The following is a 21,885-nucleotide window of genomic DNA, read 5'->3' as shown; positions in this document are numbered from 1 at the left end:
TCACTGTATGACAGGTGGCCAGTCAGCTGAGGAATGTCAAAGGCAAAGCTGCAGCTCTATTAACAACAACATTCACTGCTGCTGTGTGACTAGTCCTCTCTCTGCATGTCCGTGGGCTAAACATGGGTTTTATAATTTCTGACAGATCAACACCGTCCATTTCAACACTCTCATGTGTCACAATGATGGCTTTCCAATGGTCCTATAGTGCATTCCCACAAATATCATATTAATAACCCTGTGAAACCTTTTCAAATAAATGCTGACCTGTAAGATTTAACATATCCAGGATGGTACAGTAATATAATAAAAACCCTTGTCTCAAAATCAAAATAAACTTTTGTATTCTAATTAATAGTTTATTTTTGCTAGTTTTATTTAGGTTAGCTAAAAAAAATTACACGTAGGTTTCTGGAGGGTTTTTGTTACTTTTTAACTACTGTAACTCGTAAACATCTGTGTAGCCTCACCTGAGGTTATGAATGCCCTGACACCTGGCCAGAACTATTAAACACTCCAGCTCCATGGAGCACGCTCCGAAGTCCAGACCGATGTCATTATGATCGGCTGAATTAACTACGAAAGCCAGAGCTTCGATATCATTCGGTAACAGCCAGATGTTGCGCAGCTCCAGTTTGGGTCTCACACCAAAAACCTGCTTGGCGAGTTGGTGGTTCTGGCTCTCCTGAACACTGTGGCAAAGCTGGAGTATCTGGCAAAATATAGCAAAGAAAAGATCAGTAACAAAGAGACAGAAAATAAAATCTGTTTCCTGTTTTTCATTCTACCTTTGGTCCGGTCAGAGTGTTACTGTTACACATGGTTTTGAGCAATATCAGAACAAGGTCTTGCCGTTTCTGGACCCAACTTTGGGCTCTGCCAGAAACCTTGGCTAACTCAACCAGGGCTGGAGTGCATTCTGAGGAAGCCAGACCGCAAACATAGAGGTACAGTGAGTCAGTGAAGACCGTCTTCTGGTCTGATTTGGTTGTCCAGCGAGTTTTCAGACTGAATCTGAGGATATAATGAGAGGAAAGTCAACTTCTGAATTATGATGCAAATTAAAGCATGTTACAACACTGTCCAGATGATAGTTTCAACACTCTTCTGGGAGATGTGAATAATAATAATATGACCTGGCATACTTTGAAATACAATAAATAATATTATTTTAAGATTTAACAGGTAGGACAAAAACAAACAACTTCTACAGTGCAGCCTACAAAGCAAACAGAGTGGGAAGAAAGCACAGTACACCAGTTTGAATGGTTTGCATCTTTTCTTCTGTTCAGGTGCATTAATTTTACTACATTCCCCAAATGCTCACGGAATGAAACACAACAAAACGTCAAAGCCAGAACTGAACTAGTCATTTTGCAGCTGCCTGACTGATTTCAAACCAGACGCCTCCAGAACCTCACTCAGAAACATGTGAAATCAAAGGGTTAAATGAGGAAGTGTGAGCAAACAGACCTGTTATCTAATCATTTAAGGAACTGGGTATGGGTGAGGTCCTTTTTGCAATCCACCTTGTCAACTAAATATGATTAAAGTGTGAACAAATCCATATCACACATCAAAAAAATGTAGTGATTCTTTAGGGGAAACAATGTGAGATTTATTAAAATACAGCTGTATGAATAGATTTCATGGTGTTGTAAACCTGAGTGCTGCAGCAATTAAAAAAGCAATTAATTAATTAAAATTTAAGTCATTAATGAATGCGTGCCCCCTGTTTAAATACTCTAAAGCACAAGTTACTGTGTCGTGGCTGCAGTTATTTAAAAAAGTCCTAGAGAAGGAGCTTCAAGTCTATATATGTTTGGACATATGAGAATGGATCTGAAGCTGAAAAGGGGATGGAAGATGAGCTCTATAAGGGAAGGGTGCAATTTGGATGTCAGAGGGTGGAGCTTAGCATCTGTGGGCTCTGATGCAATTAAATTCCTGCTTTTAAAATGACTCGTGATAAAAACAACATCCTTTCACAAAAGAATAAATAAATCCATGGAGCTGCATTGTCATTTTTAGAGGAAGCAGTAGCATGTGGTGGAGTACAACCCGGGGTTGTGATATATGTTAAACTACATGTAGCCACACACAAGAGGCCTCTTAGCGAGTGACTGTGGTCGCCTGCTGCTTAGTTATGTCAGCTGTGCCATATTTCAATTTCAGTGCCCCCACCTTTGCACAGTCTCACAGACTCTCGCAGTGTGATTTGAGCCGTCACTTTATGCCTACATCAGTGTTTTCTGATGTAAGGACTAAGGACAAATATGTCTCGTACTGTAGCGTGCTTAACTCGCACAGCTCAGGTTGCTTCCATGGCAGAGTTATTCCTGGTATACCGTGTGACTTTACATAGTCAAATTCCATCTTGCTTTCTTCCACATATTCTAAATGAGATTCATTAATTAACTGTTGAATCTTTAAATATATTCATCATGATTCTGCTGTGTGTGTGAGCTTCTCTTTTAGCTTAGGCGACAAACTTTTGTTTCCACAGCTTTTCAAACACTCCATCACACACTAGTGTCTACCTGATCTGAAAGGAACTTATCTATTTCGGGACCAGGCAGAGACTGCCCAGCACCAAGTTGGGAGGACAGGTGTACACAGAAGCGTCATTCAGCTAGGGCAGCAACAAGAAAGGTGACCGTATTTAGGACATTTTGTTCATTTGGTTAATTAACAAAATTGTTTCCAGGATGTAAATTTGCGGATAATTTAATCAATCAATGTGTAATAATGTCGTGAATGTTATACTGTTATCTGTCATTTGAATTTGTCCCTCACCAGTGAGAGAGTAAAGTGCAGGGGTTACTGTGTATGTGCCGGTAGACTAAAATAGTATCTGGCTATTTTATTAGGTACACCTTCCCAATTCTGATACTTGGTCAGAACTTCAGCAGGTCATCTTGACCGTGTTTTGATGCCAAAAGTAGAGAGCTTCTGCCGTGTGACTCCGTAGTTTCTCCATCAGGTGGGCTATATAACCTAAACAGGTCTTAACACTGCAATCATCTTAAAAATTACACCCATATTTCTCTCCATTTGGCTTCCTTACCTCTTCTTAAGCTGTGCGTCATTAACATCATTACTAGTCATGATTCTCAGTGCAGCTAAAAACTCCTGCACTGTCAGATGAATGAAGCAGTAGGCATTGGCAAGTATCCCGTCCTGACGTCTGAGCTCCACCTAACAGCAGGTAAGTAATTATGTTATTATTAATAATATCTTACAAACATGACAAGTCATCTAAAGGGACAACCTTTATCTACCCTTACTCTGTTTACTACACACAGCCCTATCTATGCCCACTGTAAGGAAACACAAATAACTTTTGCCCACTAAGCAAATCTATTAATAGTATCAATAGTATAAATAGCATGCAAACACTCGACAACAAGGATTTTGTGGACATTCACAGATATGAGGAGGACATTAATGCATGCATTCATGTCTGACCTGTGATAAGAGTCCTATTTTCAATGAAAACTTTAAAACCTCCTGTGGAATCTCTTCTTTCAAAAAGAGTATCTTGCTTTCCTCTAAGCCTCTCCAAGCCAGCTGGCTCAGCTCACACAGCTCCGATTGATACTGACTCAGAATGGTCAGTGTGGTGACAGCACTGCACGGAAAGACAGAAAACAGAGATAATCCATAAACTGAAGCATGACGCGTTTTTTGCTACACTGGTGCTTTCTTTTCTAAATAGTCATTTTTTAAATTACTTTATATTTTTTGAAATATAATGTTCAAGATGGTGATACACTAGAGTGAGTTCACAGCTCCGTCTCTACCTGTGAGGAAATCTTTTAGTTTTTGGCTTGCCATCTCCTCCGTGGTTAGGGGCTCGGCTAAGAAATGAGGCCAGAACAGTGAGGTAGACCTGAGTTAGGGTGGCGGGGACTTGGAGTGAAGTGGGAGTCAGCTGAGGTCTGCCATTTGTTCCATCCATTATTACATCTTTGCTCCCTTTTCTTTTTCCATCCTCTTGTTTCCTTTGTGCAGGGTTTCCTCTTCTATTGCCCTCCTCCCCTCTGGCTTCTCTTGACATCTGTGCTCCTTCTGCTTCCTGAGCATCTGTCCTTGCCTTACTTCCTTTTTCGTCAGGCATCGGTGCTCCTCCTGTGTCTTTATCTCTACACTGCAGCAGTAAATGCTCAAGACAGATGCAGCAGATGTTGCATAGGGCAGGAATGGAAGACATGGCGAGGAGGTGTCGACTGGAGAGGAGGAGCTGTGCTGCCTGCTCTCTAAGAGCTACATCTGCTGGGTGTAAATGATGATTAAACTAGTTAAAGACAACATACATTTAAGATAGATGTGCACAAGAATTTTATTTATTATTTTTACACCAATTTTTTCATGTTAGTAATGCAGCTATTACGCATGAGGTCCTGTTTTATGTGGAAATTACTCATTTCTACTAGTTTGAAAGTCTAAATTTTAGCAATTTGCCAGTTATACCTGGATACAGGTGCTGGTTTGCAGGTCTAAATGAGCAAATATAGCACTGCAAAAAATGTAGATAATCCCAGATTAGGGTTATTTACATAAGATACTGCCAACAAGTAAAATAAACATGCAAGTTCAAACTTGGCTGATATTTATGTGAGTCTTGAAACCCACAGCAACCATAACTGAAGAGAAAATAAAAAATGCAGACAAGTGTCAAGTAAGAGTCAAAGAGAAAGCGAGAAAAAATATCAGAGACAACTTTGGCTGTGGGGAAAGAGAGAGTTAGATGTTTTCAAGAAATGAATATGCAGCAAAAATCTGATGTCCAGAAAACCATATTTTATCAGTTAATACAAAAAAGTAGTAATAAGTGAATTATTCCTTTTTTTTCTAACTTGATATAATTGTATTGCCTTGATTATATATACTAAGCACCAACTTCCACAGAGAAAAATTAAGTTAATACAGAAGAGCCAAAAACAACACTTCCTCAAAGCTTTACAGAAATAAATAAAACAAATAAAATAATTAAATAAAGCCCAACAACAATGTAAATACAAGTAAATAAAGTTTTCACCTTTTGCACCAAAGAAGTTGTCTACATACTCCTTGATCTCATCCTGGTCCCAGCCCAGCAGCTGGCCTACTTTATCTGAAATGCCATCCAAATCTATAAGATCCCGTACACGACAGGTGACCAGCACAGTGCTTCCTGGAAGAATCTGGCGATTTAGCAACCCTGAGATGAGGTCTGCGACAGGCAGAGGATCTTCTAAGTGCAGCGGTTTCCTCTGCACTTCTTGTCTGCTGAGTTTGCCGTGAAACTCATCATAGCCATCCAGTACCCAACAGCTTTGCTCTGGATTAGTAAGGAGGTAGTCGATAATGGCTCTCTGTTCAAATGAAGAATACGTTTAGAAGCAGTTGAATTTCACACCTGTAGTTTGTTTACTCTGGCCCAAATCAGCTGATGAGTTCATAAAACTGTAGCCCTTTTCCCATGGATTCATTTTTTTTCTTACACAAACACAACTCTGATCTTCAATTTACATTCATTTTACCACTAATATGATATGATATTCTGTCACATCCCAGAGTGCAAAGCATAACTAACTATGTGAAGGGGTTTAGCTCAAACCAGATTTTGATTTAAATGAAATGCATCCCCATGTTTAGTATCACAAATGTACTGTTTTATAACAAGTATTACTCAAGCATTACGTGCGTACCTTTGCATCTTCTCCCCCAGTTGGAGGGAGGTAGTACTGGAAAAGCAGCTCTGATAGTGAAAGAGGGTGTGACAGTAGGTTGAGCTGACGAAACTCCAGCAGGACAAACACAAAGGATGAAGGGATAGGACCCTGGATGAGATGGAGAGGAGAACAATTGGCAGAGGAAAAAAGTCATATCAAATTCTGTTTGCACAGCTTAGGTAGTTTCACAAATGTGAAAGTTGTAAAACGCATTCATTGGCTCCAGAAGAAACGTGTTTGCAGTGGAAAAATGGCTGAACAAGTAGCTGCCTGATAGTAGCAGGAGTATCTTTACTTTTATTCTTAATGCACCAAATTGATAATTTATTGATTAGGTTTTTCCAGTAAACAATGAGAATGCAGAGTTTGGATCATCTGCAACTTCTGCAAGGTCAGTGATGGTTCCTAAGCCTACAGCATACTCTAATAATGATAACCACAGTAAATACAGTATGGATACAGTATGGAAATAAAGCTGCTCTATGTTTTTATAACACTAGCATGCAAATTCTGGGACAATGGCTCTTCCTTTATTCCTCTGAATACAAATAAGACCAGCACTAGCCATACAGATGAACATAGAACATGTCTGATAACGCAAATAATTATAAATGTTGACAAAAAGTGAACTTACTAATCCACTAGCCCACTGCTGTCCTAAACAGGATGTTAGCAGAGTTTTTCCTGATCCAGTCTGGCCCACCAGAACTGTCACTTTACCCATACATCCCTGGAGGAACGTCTCCAACGTCACTCTGGACTCCAAATACCCGTAATCCCCATCGGGCTCTGAGTTTGGTGAGAAAGATGTGAGGTGTGCAGCAGACTTCAAATATTCATGATTAGGTAAGTTTACATGAAAAGCTTAGAACATACAAAACTGCTATGATTTTATTTCTTTGTGCACCACAAGATACTTTAAAAAAATCCCTTTATTTTAAAAAAAAGTCCAATCATCAACTGGTACAATTAGAGGAAGTCTTGCTGACCTGGTGTTCTGCCCCCTCTGTCTGCTGAGCCAGGGGTTTGATCAGGTCTGTCTCTGCTTCTGTTTGCCGCTCTTGGGCTGACCCATACATTCTCCAGCTGGACCTCCCTCACCAGGCCAGCTGTGAGTCGCTCCCATCTCTTCAGCAGGAATTTCTTCACTTCACTGATGTACTGCTCCCAGTGATCTGTGGGTGGAACCCATTATAAAAGTTAGAAGTGAATAACACAGATAATCTCTTTACAGTGCGATTGTATTGCTTAAAAATGTCAGCCCTGGGTTTCAGGTTGATCTTATTTTGATATCTAAGACATAGGCCCGCTCTGATGACATCAGCTTCCCGCAGTGTACAATAATTGCTCAACTACATGAAGCAGCACAACTAAATGCTAAACTAAAGACTTCCTCATCAATTTCAACTGATTATCTGTGGGATGATGTGTAACACTCATCCACGTAAGCCCAATTTCCCTATCCCCTACATACAACATAAAAACAATTCGCCACCAACACAGTGATGCTAGATACCACAGAGTTCATACAGGGAGTGCAGAATTATTAGGCAAGTTGTATTTTTGAGGAATAATTTTATTATTGAACAACAACCATGTTCTCAATGAACCCAAAAAACTCATTAATATCAAAGCTGAATGTTTTTGGAAGTAGTTTTTAAGTTTGTTTTTAGTTTTAGCTATTTTAGGGGGATATCTGTGTGTGCAGGTGACTATTACTGTGCATAATTATTAGGCAACTTAACAAAAAACAAATATATACCCATTTCAATTATTTATTTTTACCAGTGAAACCAATATAACACTTCCACATTCACAAATATACATTTCTGACATTCAAAAACAAAACAAAAACAAATCAGCGACCAATATAGCCACCTTTCTTTGCAAGGACACTCAAAAGCCTGCCATCCATGGATTCTGTCAGTGTTTTGATCTGTTCACCATTAACATTGCGTGCAGCAGCAACCACAGCCTCCCAGACACTGTTCAGAGAGGTCTACTGTTTTCCCTCCTTGTAAATCTCACATTTGATGATGGACCACAGGTTCTCAATGGGGTTCAGATCAGGTGAACAAGGAGGGCATGTCATTAGTTTTTCTTCTTTTATACCCTTTCTTGCCAGCCACGCTGTGGAGTACTTGGACGCGTGTGATGGAGCATTGTCCTGCATGAAAATCATGTTTTTCTTGAAGGACGCAGACTTCTTCCTGTACCACTGCTTGAAGAAGGTGTCTTCCAGAAACTGGCAGTAGGACTGGGAGTTGAGCTTGACTCCATCCTCAACCCGAAAAGGCCCCACAAGCTCATCTTTGATGATACCAGCCCAAACCAGTACTCCACCTCCACCTTGCTGGCGTCTGAGTCGGACTGGAGCTCTCTGCCCTTTACCAATCCAGCCACGGGCCCATCCATCTGGCCCATCAAGACTCACTCTCATTTCATCAGTCCATAAAACCTTAGAAAAACCAGTCTTGAGATATTTCTTGGCCCAGTCTTGACGTTTCAGCTTGTGTGTCTTGTTCAGTGGTGGTCGTCTTTCAGCCTTTCTTACCTTGGCCATGTCTCTGAGTATTGCACACCTTGTGCTTTTGGGCACTCCAGTGATGTTGCAGCTCTGAAATATGGCCAAACTGGTGGCAAGTGGCATCTTGGCAGCTGCACGCTCGACTTTTCTCAGTTCATGGGCAGTTATTTTGCGCCTTGGTTTTTCCACACGCTTCTTGCGACCCTGTTGACTATTTTGAATGAAACGTTTGATTGTTCGATGATCACGCTTCAGAAGCTTTGCAATGTTGAGACTGCTGCATCCCTCTGCAAGATATCTCACTATTTTTGACTTTTCTGAGCCTGTCAAGTCCTTCTTTTGACCCATTTTGCCAAAGGAAAGGAAGTTGCCTAATAATTATGCACACCTGATATAGGGTGTTGATGTCATTAGACCACACCCCTTCTCATTACAGAGATGCACATCACCTAATATGCTTAATTGGTAGTAGGCTTTCGAGCCTATACAGCTTGGAGTAAGACAACATGCATGAAGAGGATGATGTGGACAAAATACTCATTTGCCTAATAATTCTGCACTCCCTGTAGGTCCATGTGTCAAAGGGGCAGAGCTTTTTTGGCAGCACAGGCTTTACTGCCAAGATAAGGCAAAGGGTTTGAGTGCTAAAAAAGTGATAAGTCCTTTAAAACTTTAACCTAAATTAGCAATACCACCATGCTGGATTAATTATTGTGAGAACTAGATAGGTACTGGAAATTTTCCAAGATGGATCCCAGTCTTTCCACTGTCAGCTGCACACTTACTGTATTGTGTTTTAACTCTTCCTAGTTTCTTATCATAAACTCTTGTTTTTGTTTTTATTAATAAATCAATGAATTAAATATTTCTCTTTGTTGGTTTGTGTGATGGTCTGAATGTAGCTGTAACGCATGAATAATTAAAAGTCACATGTGTATCCTACCGATCCGTGGGCGCTTGATGAGCCGCTGCTCTAAAGATGTTACAGCAGGCCTAGAACTTTCACAACCGTCTGCAATACAGAAGCCACAGAAAACATACAGTGCATGAAAACCCTGCAGAAAAGTATAACATGCCAAAAAAATGAATGCAATAAAGTGTGTTGCAAGACGTTCAAATATTCTGTAGCTACACCTCTTAAACCTTCCTATCAGTTTTGAAATGATCTACACACCAATAACGCAAAAAAATAAAATGCTGGGGGAATCCCAAAGTGAAACGAACGAATAAGTCACGTACATTTTTTGATACATGCAAACCTATTTACAACAATCTTAAGCTTTTGGTTTCACTTTTCCCCTGAGTGTGTTTTCTTTGAGCCTTTACTGTAAACTAAACTGAGCTAATACAAGTGATTGCTGAAATAAATGAGAAAAATTAAAAAACTAATTTAAGCTTTTCTAAAAAGAGAAAGAAAGAGGCATAACTATTGAGTGGCTGTAGAATGGTTATAGTGGTATTGTCACCATCAGGGTAGTAGAGGTGGGAATCACCATACATCCCACAACACGATATTATCACAATACTTAACGCACGATATGATATTATTGCAATTTTTAAAAAAGATTTCTGATATTCAGATTCTGTACATAAAGGTAAACCTTATCAATATTCATTTTATCTAATATCAAAGTCTCACACTCAGTCTTTCTCTCATGTCAGTCAGTTTTATTGTTGACAAACTGAACGGTTTGTACTACAGTCTAGTCCAACTTAACTGAATGCAACCATCTGGTACAATTATAGCTATTCTGAACTATGCAATTTATGAAAACTATGCAGCCCATTCAGCAACTGAAGAATTTGAAAGTAAATTAAAACAAAATATAATTTTACATTAAATAAAAAAAGTTTTCAACTTAATTAAAATAAAACATGTCTTAAATTAAAATAAGTAAACTGTCATGTTTATTGCTGCCAAAAAAAAAGTTAAACACATTTGGACAGTGTCAGGATTCTTGCTCAGAAAAAGGATCAACATGCTCTGAAGTCAGAGCATGTTCCAGTCCACAAAAACTTTTTTTGTAACAAAATATCGATTTCTGCTGTCCCTGTATCGATACATTATTAGCAAACAAAATATCACGATACTACACAGTATCGATTTCCCCCCCCCACCCCTACAGGGTAGTGATGGTTGTTTTGCAGCCGTGGGTGATAAATGAAGACTATACTGCTCAAAAATGAAGGGAACACAGGTAAATATCAGTACAAACCATTGTGAACCTATTTCACCTGCTTTGGTGTAAAACACCAGTGAGGGGGAACCGGAGCAGCAACAACTAGGGAATGGTTTTGCAGGTGATGGAGAAACTACTGCTCTCTCCTTATCCCTCCTGACTGATTTTCCTCTAGCTCTGCTTTTTGCTGTTGAACTTGTCACTGCTGATTACCTGAGACAGTACCTGCATCCCATTAAGGTTCACAGGTCATCACAAAAAGGTTTGTCACCCAGCACAGTTATAAAACTGTGAGGAGATACCAGGAGACGGGCCATTAGAAGAGTAGAGCAGGACAGGGCACTAGAAGGCCATCAACCCAACAGCAGTAGCAGGAGGAACACAGCTAGACCCCTAAAAAATAACCTCCATGGACCAAACTGTCAGAAACAGACTCCACAAGATAGGCATCACCTCTACTATCTTGAGACGGGGCTGGAAGGCACAGCAAACTTTTTTGTGATAGCACATTGACATGGCACACTGGAGGAGCAAAAGTAACTCTTACAACCTGCATGGGCTGCAGGTGCTATCTCATGCTTCCAGCAAAGACAACGACACCAGCTAAAAGAGTCAGTCAAGAAGTATAAGGAGACAACAATGGTCTGCAAAACCACTTGCGAAACTATTTCCTCTTCTGAGATCATCTTGCTGTTGCCACTCCAGTGCACCTCATGTCACTTTCAATTACACTAAAGCAGCTAAAATGGATTCACAATAGTTGAACCTTCCAAAATGGGCAGATTGGTATCCCCGAAATTTAACTGACTTTGTGTTATACTACTGTGATTACATTTTACTTTTACTTTATTTTTACTTAGAAAAATAAAGCGTATGAGAATTCAAAAACATTAACATCTGATGAATTTCTTTTAGTGCCTCATTTTGGGTTTCATTATCATTTAATCTTGGCTCCTGATCTTATGGCTGAGCCACATTTTATTTGGAAGATGCTTTGGGTGTGCTCAGTAAACACACAAAACAAGCCAGAGAAATGTGACCCAATGTGGTCAGTCTGATGTAAAACCAAAAAAGAAAACACCAAATTATGGAAAATCACCTGCAGACTGCAAATATGTGCATTTATAGTAAGCTTAGAGGTTAGGTCAAGCACAAATAAAACTACAAATCTTTACATGCACATACACATCCACACAATTATTCTGTACACACAGATATGAGACAGTGGCAAACAGAGGTGGTCTACCTGTGTTTGCTAGAGACACGTCCTCTGCGGCTGGAGATGGTACATCATCAGCTAAACATTCAAGCACAAAGTCACACTGTTAGCCATGCAGATAAGCACAACTATAGTTACATTTGTAATTACTATGGTTAAATATATTTTATGTATTATTCAACTTCATGCTGTGAAAACATGACAACAAATGTCTCTATGGCTTTATGTAAATGTCATCTAAGTGACAACTTAGGGATACTAGAAAGGCTAAATGTAGTCCATCATGCCAACTACAAAAGAACCTCAAATAATGCAGCTCCTAAAAAATTTGTGACCCCAAAATAAGACCATTATATTCATAAAAAATGCTTGAAGCAACACCAAAACTATAGTAATAGTATTTAAAATACTCCAGTTATAATCTGTACAATAAAAAGGGATTCTGATGTCTGTGCCCCACATTTATAGTTGTGGTCAAAAGTTTACATACACTCATCATGGGAATAAGTGTATTAGCATTGGAATAAATAAAGTCGGCTAAGTGGAATTGCTTTCCTAAACCCTGCCCTCAACCCTACTGCAAATTTGTGGACTACACTTAAAAGCTGGTTCCATACCAGGACACCAACCTATTTAATATAAATCTGCCCAGTGGTCAAATATATACGAACCTCTATGTATACATTTGCTACTGTGTGGATTACAGAAGAGCAACCATAAATTAAAACCTCTGCCCCTAATTCTTTTTTTAAAACTTGACTAAATATAACAGATTAAGAGCTGAGCACACCAACCCTTATTCAACAGAAATTAGTGACCATTTATACTAAATTTGGTGATTCAACAAGTTTGTTAATACAGTAAAAGTTAGTTCATGCTGTCATAGTGTGTTACTTTGAAGAAAACTGCTGATGCTGTGGGTACTGTGGGGTTGATTTTTGGGTTCTTTCCGTACACAGTCAAATAAATGTAACCACTTCCATGTCAACCTCAGTGCTTATACCCTATTCTCCTCAGCAGGCAAACCTTTAACTGGTACTGTATGCATGAAACACGTATATTATGCATTTGCTCACCAAACAAAACTCTATTTTTAAGACTGCTTTAAATGATCTTTCACTTTGTTCTACTGTTTTGACAGAACAGAGGACCCAGACAAGTAAAGTAAACCTCAAAGTGAAAGTCACTGAGGATTGCAGTGCTTTGGTCCGGGACAAACACCAGTTTATACTCACTGTTGTCATATCCTGCCACTGACATGAGCCTCGACTCCAGAAGCATGGGAATGTTCTCACACGAGAAGCACACGCTCTGAAGGAAGTTACGGCATTTTCGAGCACTGGCTGACCTGAAGTAATCCAACATGGTTTTGATGAGTTCTGGCCTTCCTGCTGCAGAAGAGCTTGAGGGGTCAAGCTGATATTGGCGCCAAGCTTCACTGGGCATCATTTGACACAGCTCCATTATGACTGAGTGCGACTGACTGCTGAGGATGTGGAACAATTCAATGGAGTCCTGAGCCAAGACTGAGTTCACATTTTCATGGTCAGGGTTGACCTCCTCATCCATGGTCAGACTCCATCGGCTGATACAAATAAAGAGGGGGAGACACAAATAAAGTCACAATTTTACCTGTGAAATGCAGCTTTGACTGAAGGAAGCAAGTAGCAAACATGCAAATCATACATTCATATCGTCGTACATCAATATAGTAGTCGATGCTTCAAACCCAACACTGTGAGCATTAACATTATAATCACACAGAAAGCCACAAAGCAAAACGATCGTCCATTGCATTTGCAGGAGACCACGTGCTCCGCACTTTATTCACTGAAAGTGAGGCATACATGGACAAAAAACCATGAAACTTTTTAACACGCCCTTGATAAACCAGTAAAACATACTTCTATGTGTCCATCGACCTCACAGATTTACACTTTAAACAACTAAAAGTGCTCCAATAAGTAAACAGCGTTAACTGTGCTCTAATTTAGGTGAATTTCGCTCATTATTAACGAAAAAAAGCGATTTTGAGGGACGTTTGAATCATTAGGAATCATTTGTGTGAGTGTGCGCTTTTTATACGTTTATTATTATTATTTTATGTAGACACGTCATACCGACATTCATTTCTTTTTTCTCGTCATTAAACTTTTATGTAAAAAAAATATCGACGTCCACTGCGTTGTCTCGAGCCTGTCCTCAAACGGCTTCGAGGCGAGGTCGTTTAAGGTAACGCGCATCAAAGACTGCGTCATTGTGTACAGCTCAGCAAAGCTAACAAACTCAGGCTGCGCGGACAAGCAAAAGTCTGCGACACAGGGTTACAGTATAATGTTCAGAAATAAAATAAAGACTCACCAATAATACTTGGCGCAGATTGCAACTCAGTGCGGCCAGCCAGTGTCTCTATCATTTTAAACCGAAACTCATGGAATGGCTGGCTACATAGTTTTTGTTTCGTTTTCGTGTAACGCTCCACCAAATTGGCAAAGTCAGTGGCATACGCTGGCCTCCTCCAGATGAACAAAGGAGATATAAAATAGTAGGGTTCTGGAGGAATGATGTATTTGGGTATTTAAACGACTGCGTGACCAGGCAGAAATTTGTGTTAAAGCAAATTTCATGGGTTCCCAAGACATCTGATGGCAAGCGAATGACCATACCACAGGAAATGCCATGGGTTTAATAGTGCGATATCCCGTGTATTAGATGCGGACAGGCCGGTGGGTGAGTACTGCTTGCTTTGCGCATCAAAATCAGGTTTAGTTTATTGGATTATTCCAGTTCCGAACCCGTTTCTTACTTACAGAAGAGCTAGAGCTTTGGAGCGCGTGTTGCTGGCGGTTCGCCATTCTATTCCGTGTTTTCCCAAAGAGTCTCAGTCTGGCCAAGATGCTTTTGACATATTGTAGGAGCTTCTTAAACAAAGGCAAAATGTTGTAGCTGCTGCTATTTCTCTTTATCCCACAAATAATATATAAAAATGAATATGGTGCGTTTATTTTACATCATCCAAACACACTGGTGCCTGTTATAATACATGAGTATCAGATATTTTGTATTTTGTTATATCTCTGTTGTGAAGCTCTACAACGTCAAAAACGTCACAGTTTAAGTTTAGCGCCTCATAAGCGGACTTAGATGCGATAACATGTCTACTCATTTCCAGGCTTACGAGCTGCAGTCACCCACCTTTTTTCAGACGAAGTATTGCAGTTTTACTTCTTTAAGTACTTTGGTGATTCGGTTTTAAAGGAACTTCAACAGCCATCTCGTCCTTCAAAATCCCCACCCTGACCACATTTCCTGATCTTTGACCTCCCAGTCGGCACTCTTTCATTTCATTTTCTTTATTTGTCAAAGACCATACACAAAAAAAAATAATGAACTAAGAAAAATTTCATTGTACCAAACATGATTAAAACTATTAACTGTGCCACAAAGGATCCATACATACACACTGTATACTCGTGTTTTATTTTTTATTACTTTTCACGATCGCTCTGTACAGCTTTTCAGTTGGCTTGTTCTTGGCATAGTGTTCTCCTCCGGTCCCAGCTGGCAGCTGAAATAGCAGGACTGATCACCCAAATTAGTCCCAACTGCTCTACCAGCCTTCAGGCACTGCCCACCAAACCTACTGCCCCACCACTTCTCTGCAGCAGAGCAGACCACACCCCTGCCACATACTGCCATTGCCTGACTGAGGCCAGGGAGCCATCCGGCAGAGCCTATCCCCCACGCCAGTGGGAGAGGAAATCCCCCATGATCATCTGCGCCCCCGACCACCTTTAACTTCAAAGGTGAGAGCCAGATACTACTGCGTGATCTTGCCATTGGCATCCTTGGTAAATGGTAAATGGCCTGTATTTGTATAGCGCTTTTATAGTCCCTAAGGACCCCAAGCGTTTTACACAACCAGTAATCGACCCATTAACACACACATTTACACACTGGTGATGACAAGCTACATTGTAGCCACAGCCACCCTGGGGCGCACTGACAGAGGCGAGGCTGCCGGACACTGGCGCCATCGGGCCCTCTGACCACCTTCATGCAGTGGAGCCATTGCAGCTGGGCATGGTCTGAACAGAGGGTGAATGACTGTCCCAGGATGTAATAGTGAAACGAGTCAACCGCCCACCGGATGGCCAGACATTCCTTCTTTATCTGGCCTCTCTTTCTAACACTTCACAGCTGATGTATACAACCGGGCAGTTGACCCCCCTTACAAGCTGGGACAAAACAGCTCCCACTCTTCTGTTTGAGGCATCAGTCTGCAGAATTAAAGGGTGTGAAAAGGGTCTCCCCACAGAGAGCCTTCATCACATGCACAAATCCTGCTCAGTTCACTGGACCAGATCTGGCACCCCCTTTCGGGTGACATTGGTTAAGGGCTGGTCAGCTCCTCAAAGTTTGGCACAAATAGTTGGTAATAACCAGTCAACCCCAAGAACCATCTCACCTCTTTTTTGGTCTTGGAATGCGGGCAGGATGTGATGGTTGTAGTTCTCTCCAAATGCGGGTGCAACTGCTTGACTCCTAAGTGGTACCCGAGATACTGTACCTCCCTCTGTGGAACTGCATACTTTTTTGGGTTGGCTGTGAGCTTGCCTGCCTTAGAGACGCCAGGACTACAGCCACTCGCTGCACATGCTGTGGATTATGACATCATCCAGGTAGGCGGCAGCATATGCAGCGTGTGGATGCAGCACCTGGTCCATAAGGAGCTGGAACGTGGCAGGGGCTCTGAACAAGCTGAATGGAAGTGTGACAAATTGGTACAAACCGCGCAGAGTGGAATGCCCTTTGTTAAAATCAGTGTAGTTAAAAAAATGTGCCTAACCAGGAGCTCATTGATCTGCGCATTGGATAAGCATCAAACTGCAACACTTCATTCACTTTGCAGTGGCCAACACAGAACCCTATAAACTCATCTTTCTTCACTGTAAAAACTATGGCATCCTTGCCAAACCGCGCACTGTGCTACTCTTCTATTACTCCCATATCAAGCATCGCAGCCAATTCCTTCTTAAGCAACTTGTCTTTTATGTTCAGGTAACCTGTAGGGCCAAAAAAGCATTGTCATGCTAGGGCGCCATTTCAAAATGGTGATCTATGAAATTTGTATGGCTGGGCAGGCGGGAGAACACATCTGCAAACCACTTTTGCAGCAAAGTAGCATCTGCTCTCTGCGCCTGTGTGAGATGGTCATCATAATCTAGGAGGCAGGAATGGTGGAACGTGGCACCTCCGGCCTGAACTGATCTCTCTCCTGAACCATGCTCACCAGAGAAACAGTTTCAGCCTCTCTCCATGCTTTCAAGAGGTTGAGGTGATATATCTGTGTGGCTCCTCCCCTGTCAGACTGTACAACCTCATAGTCAACATGCCCCCTTTGCCATGTGACCACAAAGGGTCCTTGGCACTTGATGAGTAATTTGGAGCTAAAAAAGGGAGCAATACAAGCACTTTTTCTCGTGGTGAAAATGAGTCTAAGCCCTCTGTCGTCCTGTTTCTGGGCCTGGAGCATGTGGCAACCCCGCCAATGTGTGTAGCTTTGCTCTGAGGTCCAGAACATATTGTATTTCATTATTTAGCCGGGCTTGGACCTTCCCCACAGTTGTTTCTTTCCACGGCTTCCTGCCAAACAACAACTAAGCATATCAATATATAACACCACCCTTTTGACCTGATATGGCTTTTACTTTCTCATCATCAGACTGAGACTATGATGACTGATCCATCCGTCAATCCATTCATCTATCTATAAATTTAATCTGTTTGTGTGTGTACCATTAAATTTCTGTGAGCCAGCATAAACATGTGAGGTCAGTGCAACTGAAAACATGACAGGAAAAAGTTAAATATATATTATATTACATAACCATTAATAATTCAGTGACAGTCACCCCAGACAAAAAAAAATTCCATATCATTTGCATGGCTCTTGTTTTCTTCCCCTTTCCTCATAGGGGAGGTGCATAGGAACCAATTTCCTCATTTACTCCTGGTTTTAAAAGCTATCTTGCTTAAATGAAGACAACTGGATTACCACGGGAAGAAATGAATTTTTAAAATATATCATAAGATTAATAGGTGTATGTTGCTAGGGGCGTTGTGTTTGTCACGAATCAGCAATAACAAGCATTTTTACTACTCAAACCGAAACGGTGTGTTCTGTTTCACAATGAATAGTTAAGTAATGGCTTCCAGCTATCTAACCAGAAGTTTTGAACAAACTCAGAGCTCTGTTGGAGGCTGCAGTGTGTTTTTTAAGTGTTTATGACAAAGCAAACACTTTTATCTATGCAACTGAGCACAGTAACAGTTTCATTTCTTTTGTGCAGGGCAGTTTAATGTGACATATTCATTTTTAAAAAATTGCATGTAAAGCTTTCGGATAATTTGTAGCCAATGTGAACAGTACAGAACACTAAGTACTGTCAAATCAAAGGTATTTCGTGACGGGTGAACAACTGGAGCAGCTCAGAGACAGCTTTTTACCCTCCCATTCTTTAAACACATGCTCACTCTTACAATCACCACTGCAGTAGCCTTTATAACTACTCATATTTCATGGCTATGATAGTGGAGCCCTAAAACATGTTGCACACACAGACCTAGCATGTGTGTTACTGCACTCCAAGTTAGCAAACAACTGGTGCACTCTGAACACTAAACCGCACTCACACAAAAGTGAAGGCCAAAAGTTCTCGCAGAGACTGGGGCACACTGGACATTCCTGTAAAGTTAAGTCAAAATAGTTTAGAATGTTATACATGGAGGTTTTCTGAAACTACATTAACCTGAAGGGAATTAACATGAACTACATCAAATTAAATCTTTGCTCAAAGTCATTCCAAATATTTTACAATAATACCTATGTGCCTGCATTTGCATGCAAAAGACCCCAGTAACTATACAATTTCTATATCAGTTTATTATTTAGAACAAATGACCTAAATCTTTCCAAAAAGAAAAGCTGCCCAGAATTTTGTACATTTTAAAAAAAAGTACTAAACCCTCTATTATGTATAACAACAGAATCGGCTCCTTCAGACCATTAAATCGACTGTCACCAACCTCCACTGTGTATATTCAGTCAGACTGTTTTAAACCTCAAGTATAATTGTTTATTTCAGTACAAAAAAGCGTTTTCCTCACATGCAATTTGGTTTTTAAAGCAATCACTGTAAAATAAAACACACTAAAATCCACTGAGTGTTAAAATATCAGCAGTTAAATGAGATGATGTTATAGGGACAAGCACACATATGGAATTAATTAAAAAGGCATTTATAACTTAAAATGTGAGTAAAAATATTCAGTTTTTTCAAGGACAATAGATCTAATGGTCCATTTCCAACATTTACATGTTTTGAACATTTAGATATTTTGCTGTGTTTGTATTCCAGGGAATTCCTGTCCAAGTGCAGGAAGATCCAGTACAGGCACAAGGAGGATGAGGAGGATGCTAATGTTGCAAGTCTCAGATCAACCAGCTGAGCGCTAAGAGCTATGACTCTGGGAAGGTAAATATATATATCAGTTTAGACAATATCTCAAATAGCAGTAAACACACACTTTCTCTTTTATTTAAATTAATATATGTAAATTGTACTTCATTTCAATTTATTGTATCATATAATGTGATATGGTTTATGTTGAAACAATAAAGATTAAATGGTTGCCCTTAAATTGATCCTTTGCCTTTATTTTTTTCTTTATCTGTGAAAGGTAGCTAATATAAGGATTTAATACACGTCAAGCATAACCGTTTGATTTGAGAAGCACTAAGGATCTTGAGAAATATAAAACAATACCAGTTGTTTGTAACACGTTTCTGTCACAGATCATCACTTGACCTTTATATTAAATATTCTTTCTGTCAGTAAATAAAAATATTGTTAATGTAGAACTGTACAGTAAATGTTAGCCACAATCGCTTTGCCTAATGTTTTGGGGCTTTTTGCAACAGAAGTGAGAAATATAATGTAATATGGTAAATAGTTACTTAAATATCAATTAATTTTTTATCAGTTAATGTTATAAATCAGGGGTGTGAAAAGAATTTTACATTGCGGGCCACATACAGCCCACTTTGAACCATTTAAACTCGTTTTTCAGTCAGTGTAAAGAAGTCACATATTTAACAGTTTTTCTACATGATAAAGAAAACGCTGCTGTGACGAAGAAAGAAATCTGTCAGTATGACTCTATGGACTTAAATGGGTAAAATTACAGAAAAAGTTCTTGTAGCTCATTCCCCACACTGTCCATTTTTTTGTTGTTGTTTTTTAACTGTAGTGGTAAAAGAACCTGAAATTCTATAGTAGAAAGTGAAAAACAAATTTTTCTGTCATTTAATTGTTTATTGCTTAATTTCTTTCTGTAATATAAAGGGAGGTAGGAAAGGCTGTAAAAGTTATGAAAATAGTTAAAAGTCCAAAACTGATGCTTGTCTGTAGTGAGGATAAGATCAACCATATTAAGAATTATAAATAGCTTCAAGTGCACACCACTGTTAAGCAATACTTAACAAGTCGTCTTTGCGACACAAGTCAATCTTTTCAATGCTAGCTTGATTAACAAAATTAAGCAGGTCAAAACTCATCTTCAACCGCAACCATGAAACATAGCCACCCTAAACTCACGACACAATTTCATCAATTTAAGTTGTCCACAGCATAAAAAGATCCTGGACGAGCCCCCACTTGTGTTACGTCCACCCCACCATGGTGGAGGCAAAGGAAGGAAGGAGACAGCAACACCGGAAAACCACAATCAATGAAGGAGGACAACAGGAAAGTTAAGAATTAGGCAGGATTTACTGGTTGCTTGCCTTGATAGTCAAGGCTAGCAACCAACAAGATCAACCAAATTAAGAATTATAAATAGCTTCAAGTGCACATTAAGGTCTGTGAGACTAATTTAGACTCTCAGACACTGAGCTATTCAAAGACACTTTGTATAAAGCTTATTTTATGTAATATTCAATTTTGAACTGTAAATTGTATGCATAAGGTGTATAATGTTTTCATAGGCCTGAACAAATTTAAAACCTTTTGTCCTCCACAATGGAAATAGTTGAAAAATAAAAATTGGTATCACTTTAGCCAACTCCTCTTTCTGCCCCCCTTCCTTCATTCACATAATGGTACGATCCTAGTCTGTCTTCACGTGGGATTGGTTGCGTGTTGTGCCCATCAAAATAAAACATAAAATCCCACCCCTGCCAGCATGGATTCTCAGCAGGGCTGAAGATTCTCACATACCAACGGGCCATTAATAATTGACATATGAAATTATCTCGTGGGTCAGATGTGGTGCACAAACCTTAAGTTTGACACTCCTAGTATAAATCATCCACACCACACCTAGGGTGAACTTCTTTCTGTGGAAGCATTTTTATTCTTTGTTCCCCTGTCCCACAAATTGAGACAATGCTCCATATTTTGACTGGTTCTGCTGGACGAACACTTTTCTCAAATCTGGGTCTTATACACATAGAAAGGAAAACCTTTTAATTACAGTGAAAGGAACATCCCAAGTCACAGACAATATCCCAAGTTACACATAGCAAGCTTTGCAGATTTTTAAAAATATGATAAAAACTACTACAAAGAAAAAGAATTCTGAGTATATTCTGCAAAACAGTTTTTTCTAGAGGTTCTTTCTGTTGTGTAGAAAAATTAGTTGTAAAGGGACATAGTATATGTGTGTCAAAGTTTCTAAAATTGTCAGACGTGCCAAAATGAAGCGTGTCAGATCCAAACCAAAACCAAAAAAAAAAAATAAAACCCACTGAAATGAAAGTGAAATAAATGAGAAGCTTGAGATTAGAAAAACAAACTTAAGCTTCGTTTTATCATTATTGCACTTACTTAGCAAGAGAGTTGGAAATGTAATATATTTGTCCTGTATGTGCTCGATGACAAGTTCACATTGTTGCTGTGGCCTCAGTTTGTTGGGATCCTAAACACACCACATGATAGAGCTTGACTTGCTGTCACTGTATCAGGATGAAGGAGCTAATCAAAGATACCTAAATGCCAAATTTCTTAGGTTTGCCATGATCACGAAAGCTTCTTACATGCACACACATATATATATATATTATTTACATTAAAAAGTATTATTGACCAGCACAAGTGTCAAAATAAACATTAGAGAATCCAAATTCCAAGACTGTGTTTTTACCGAGTGAAAATTTCATGTCGAAATGTTTAAGAAGTT

At 39.7% G+C, this 21,885-nt stretch overlaps 1 protein-coding gene across 1 annotated transcript in view; it reads right to left on the bottom strand.

Moving 5' to 3' along the window:
* Nucleotides 1-14,070, bottom strand: part of nlrc5 (NLR family, CARD domain containing 5) — a 37,729-nt gene extending 23,659 nt beyond the window's left edge. The window contains exons 1-13 of the mRNA XM_085358609.1: nucleotides 14,005-14,070; nucleotides 12,879-13,228; nucleotides 11,671-11,721; nucleotides 9,188-9,256; nucleotides 6,707-6,892; nucleotides 6,352-6,506; nucleotides 5,694-5,825; nucleotides 5,042-5,357; nucleotides 3,804-4,272; nucleotides 3,469-3,631; nucleotides 3,068-3,198; nucleotides 789-1,014; nucleotides 471-712 (exon numbers count right to left, since the gene is read on the bottom strand). Coding sequence (XP_085214735.1) covers nucleotides 471-712; nucleotides 789-1,014; nucleotides 3,068-3,198; nucleotides 3,469-3,631; nucleotides 3,804-4,272; nucleotides 5,042-5,357; nucleotides 5,694-5,825; nucleotides 6,352-6,506; nucleotides 6,707-6,892; nucleotides 9,188-9,256; nucleotides 11,671-11,721; nucleotides 12,879-13,212 — 2,474 coding nt within the window. The 5' untranslated portion in view covers nucleotides 13,213-13,228; nucleotides 14,005-14,070. The remainder of the gene's footprint in view (nucleotides 1-470; nucleotides 713-788; nucleotides 1,015-3,067; nucleotides 3,199-3,468; nucleotides 3,632-3,803; nucleotides 4,273-5,041; nucleotides 5,358-5,693; nucleotides 5,826-6,351; nucleotides 6,507-6,706; nucleotides 6,893-9,187; nucleotides 9,257-11,670; nucleotides 11,722-12,878; nucleotides 13,229-14,004) is intronic.
* Nucleotides 14,071-21,885: the final 7,815 nt, after the last annotated feature.

This window comes from Diplotaxodon limnothrissa, linkage group LG7 (genome assembly GCF_057381915.1).
Source record: "Diplotaxodon limnothrissa isolate DT_005_m linkage group LG7, D_limnothrissa_male_GT1.1, whole genome shotgun sequence".
Classification (NCBI taxonomy): Eukaryota; Metazoa; Chordata; class Actinopteri; order Cichliformes; family Cichlidae; genus Diplotaxodon; species Diplotaxodon limnothrissa.
The sequence above is the reverse complement of the archived record's forward strand: the minus strand, read 5'-3'. Positions and strand labels throughout refer to the sequence as shown.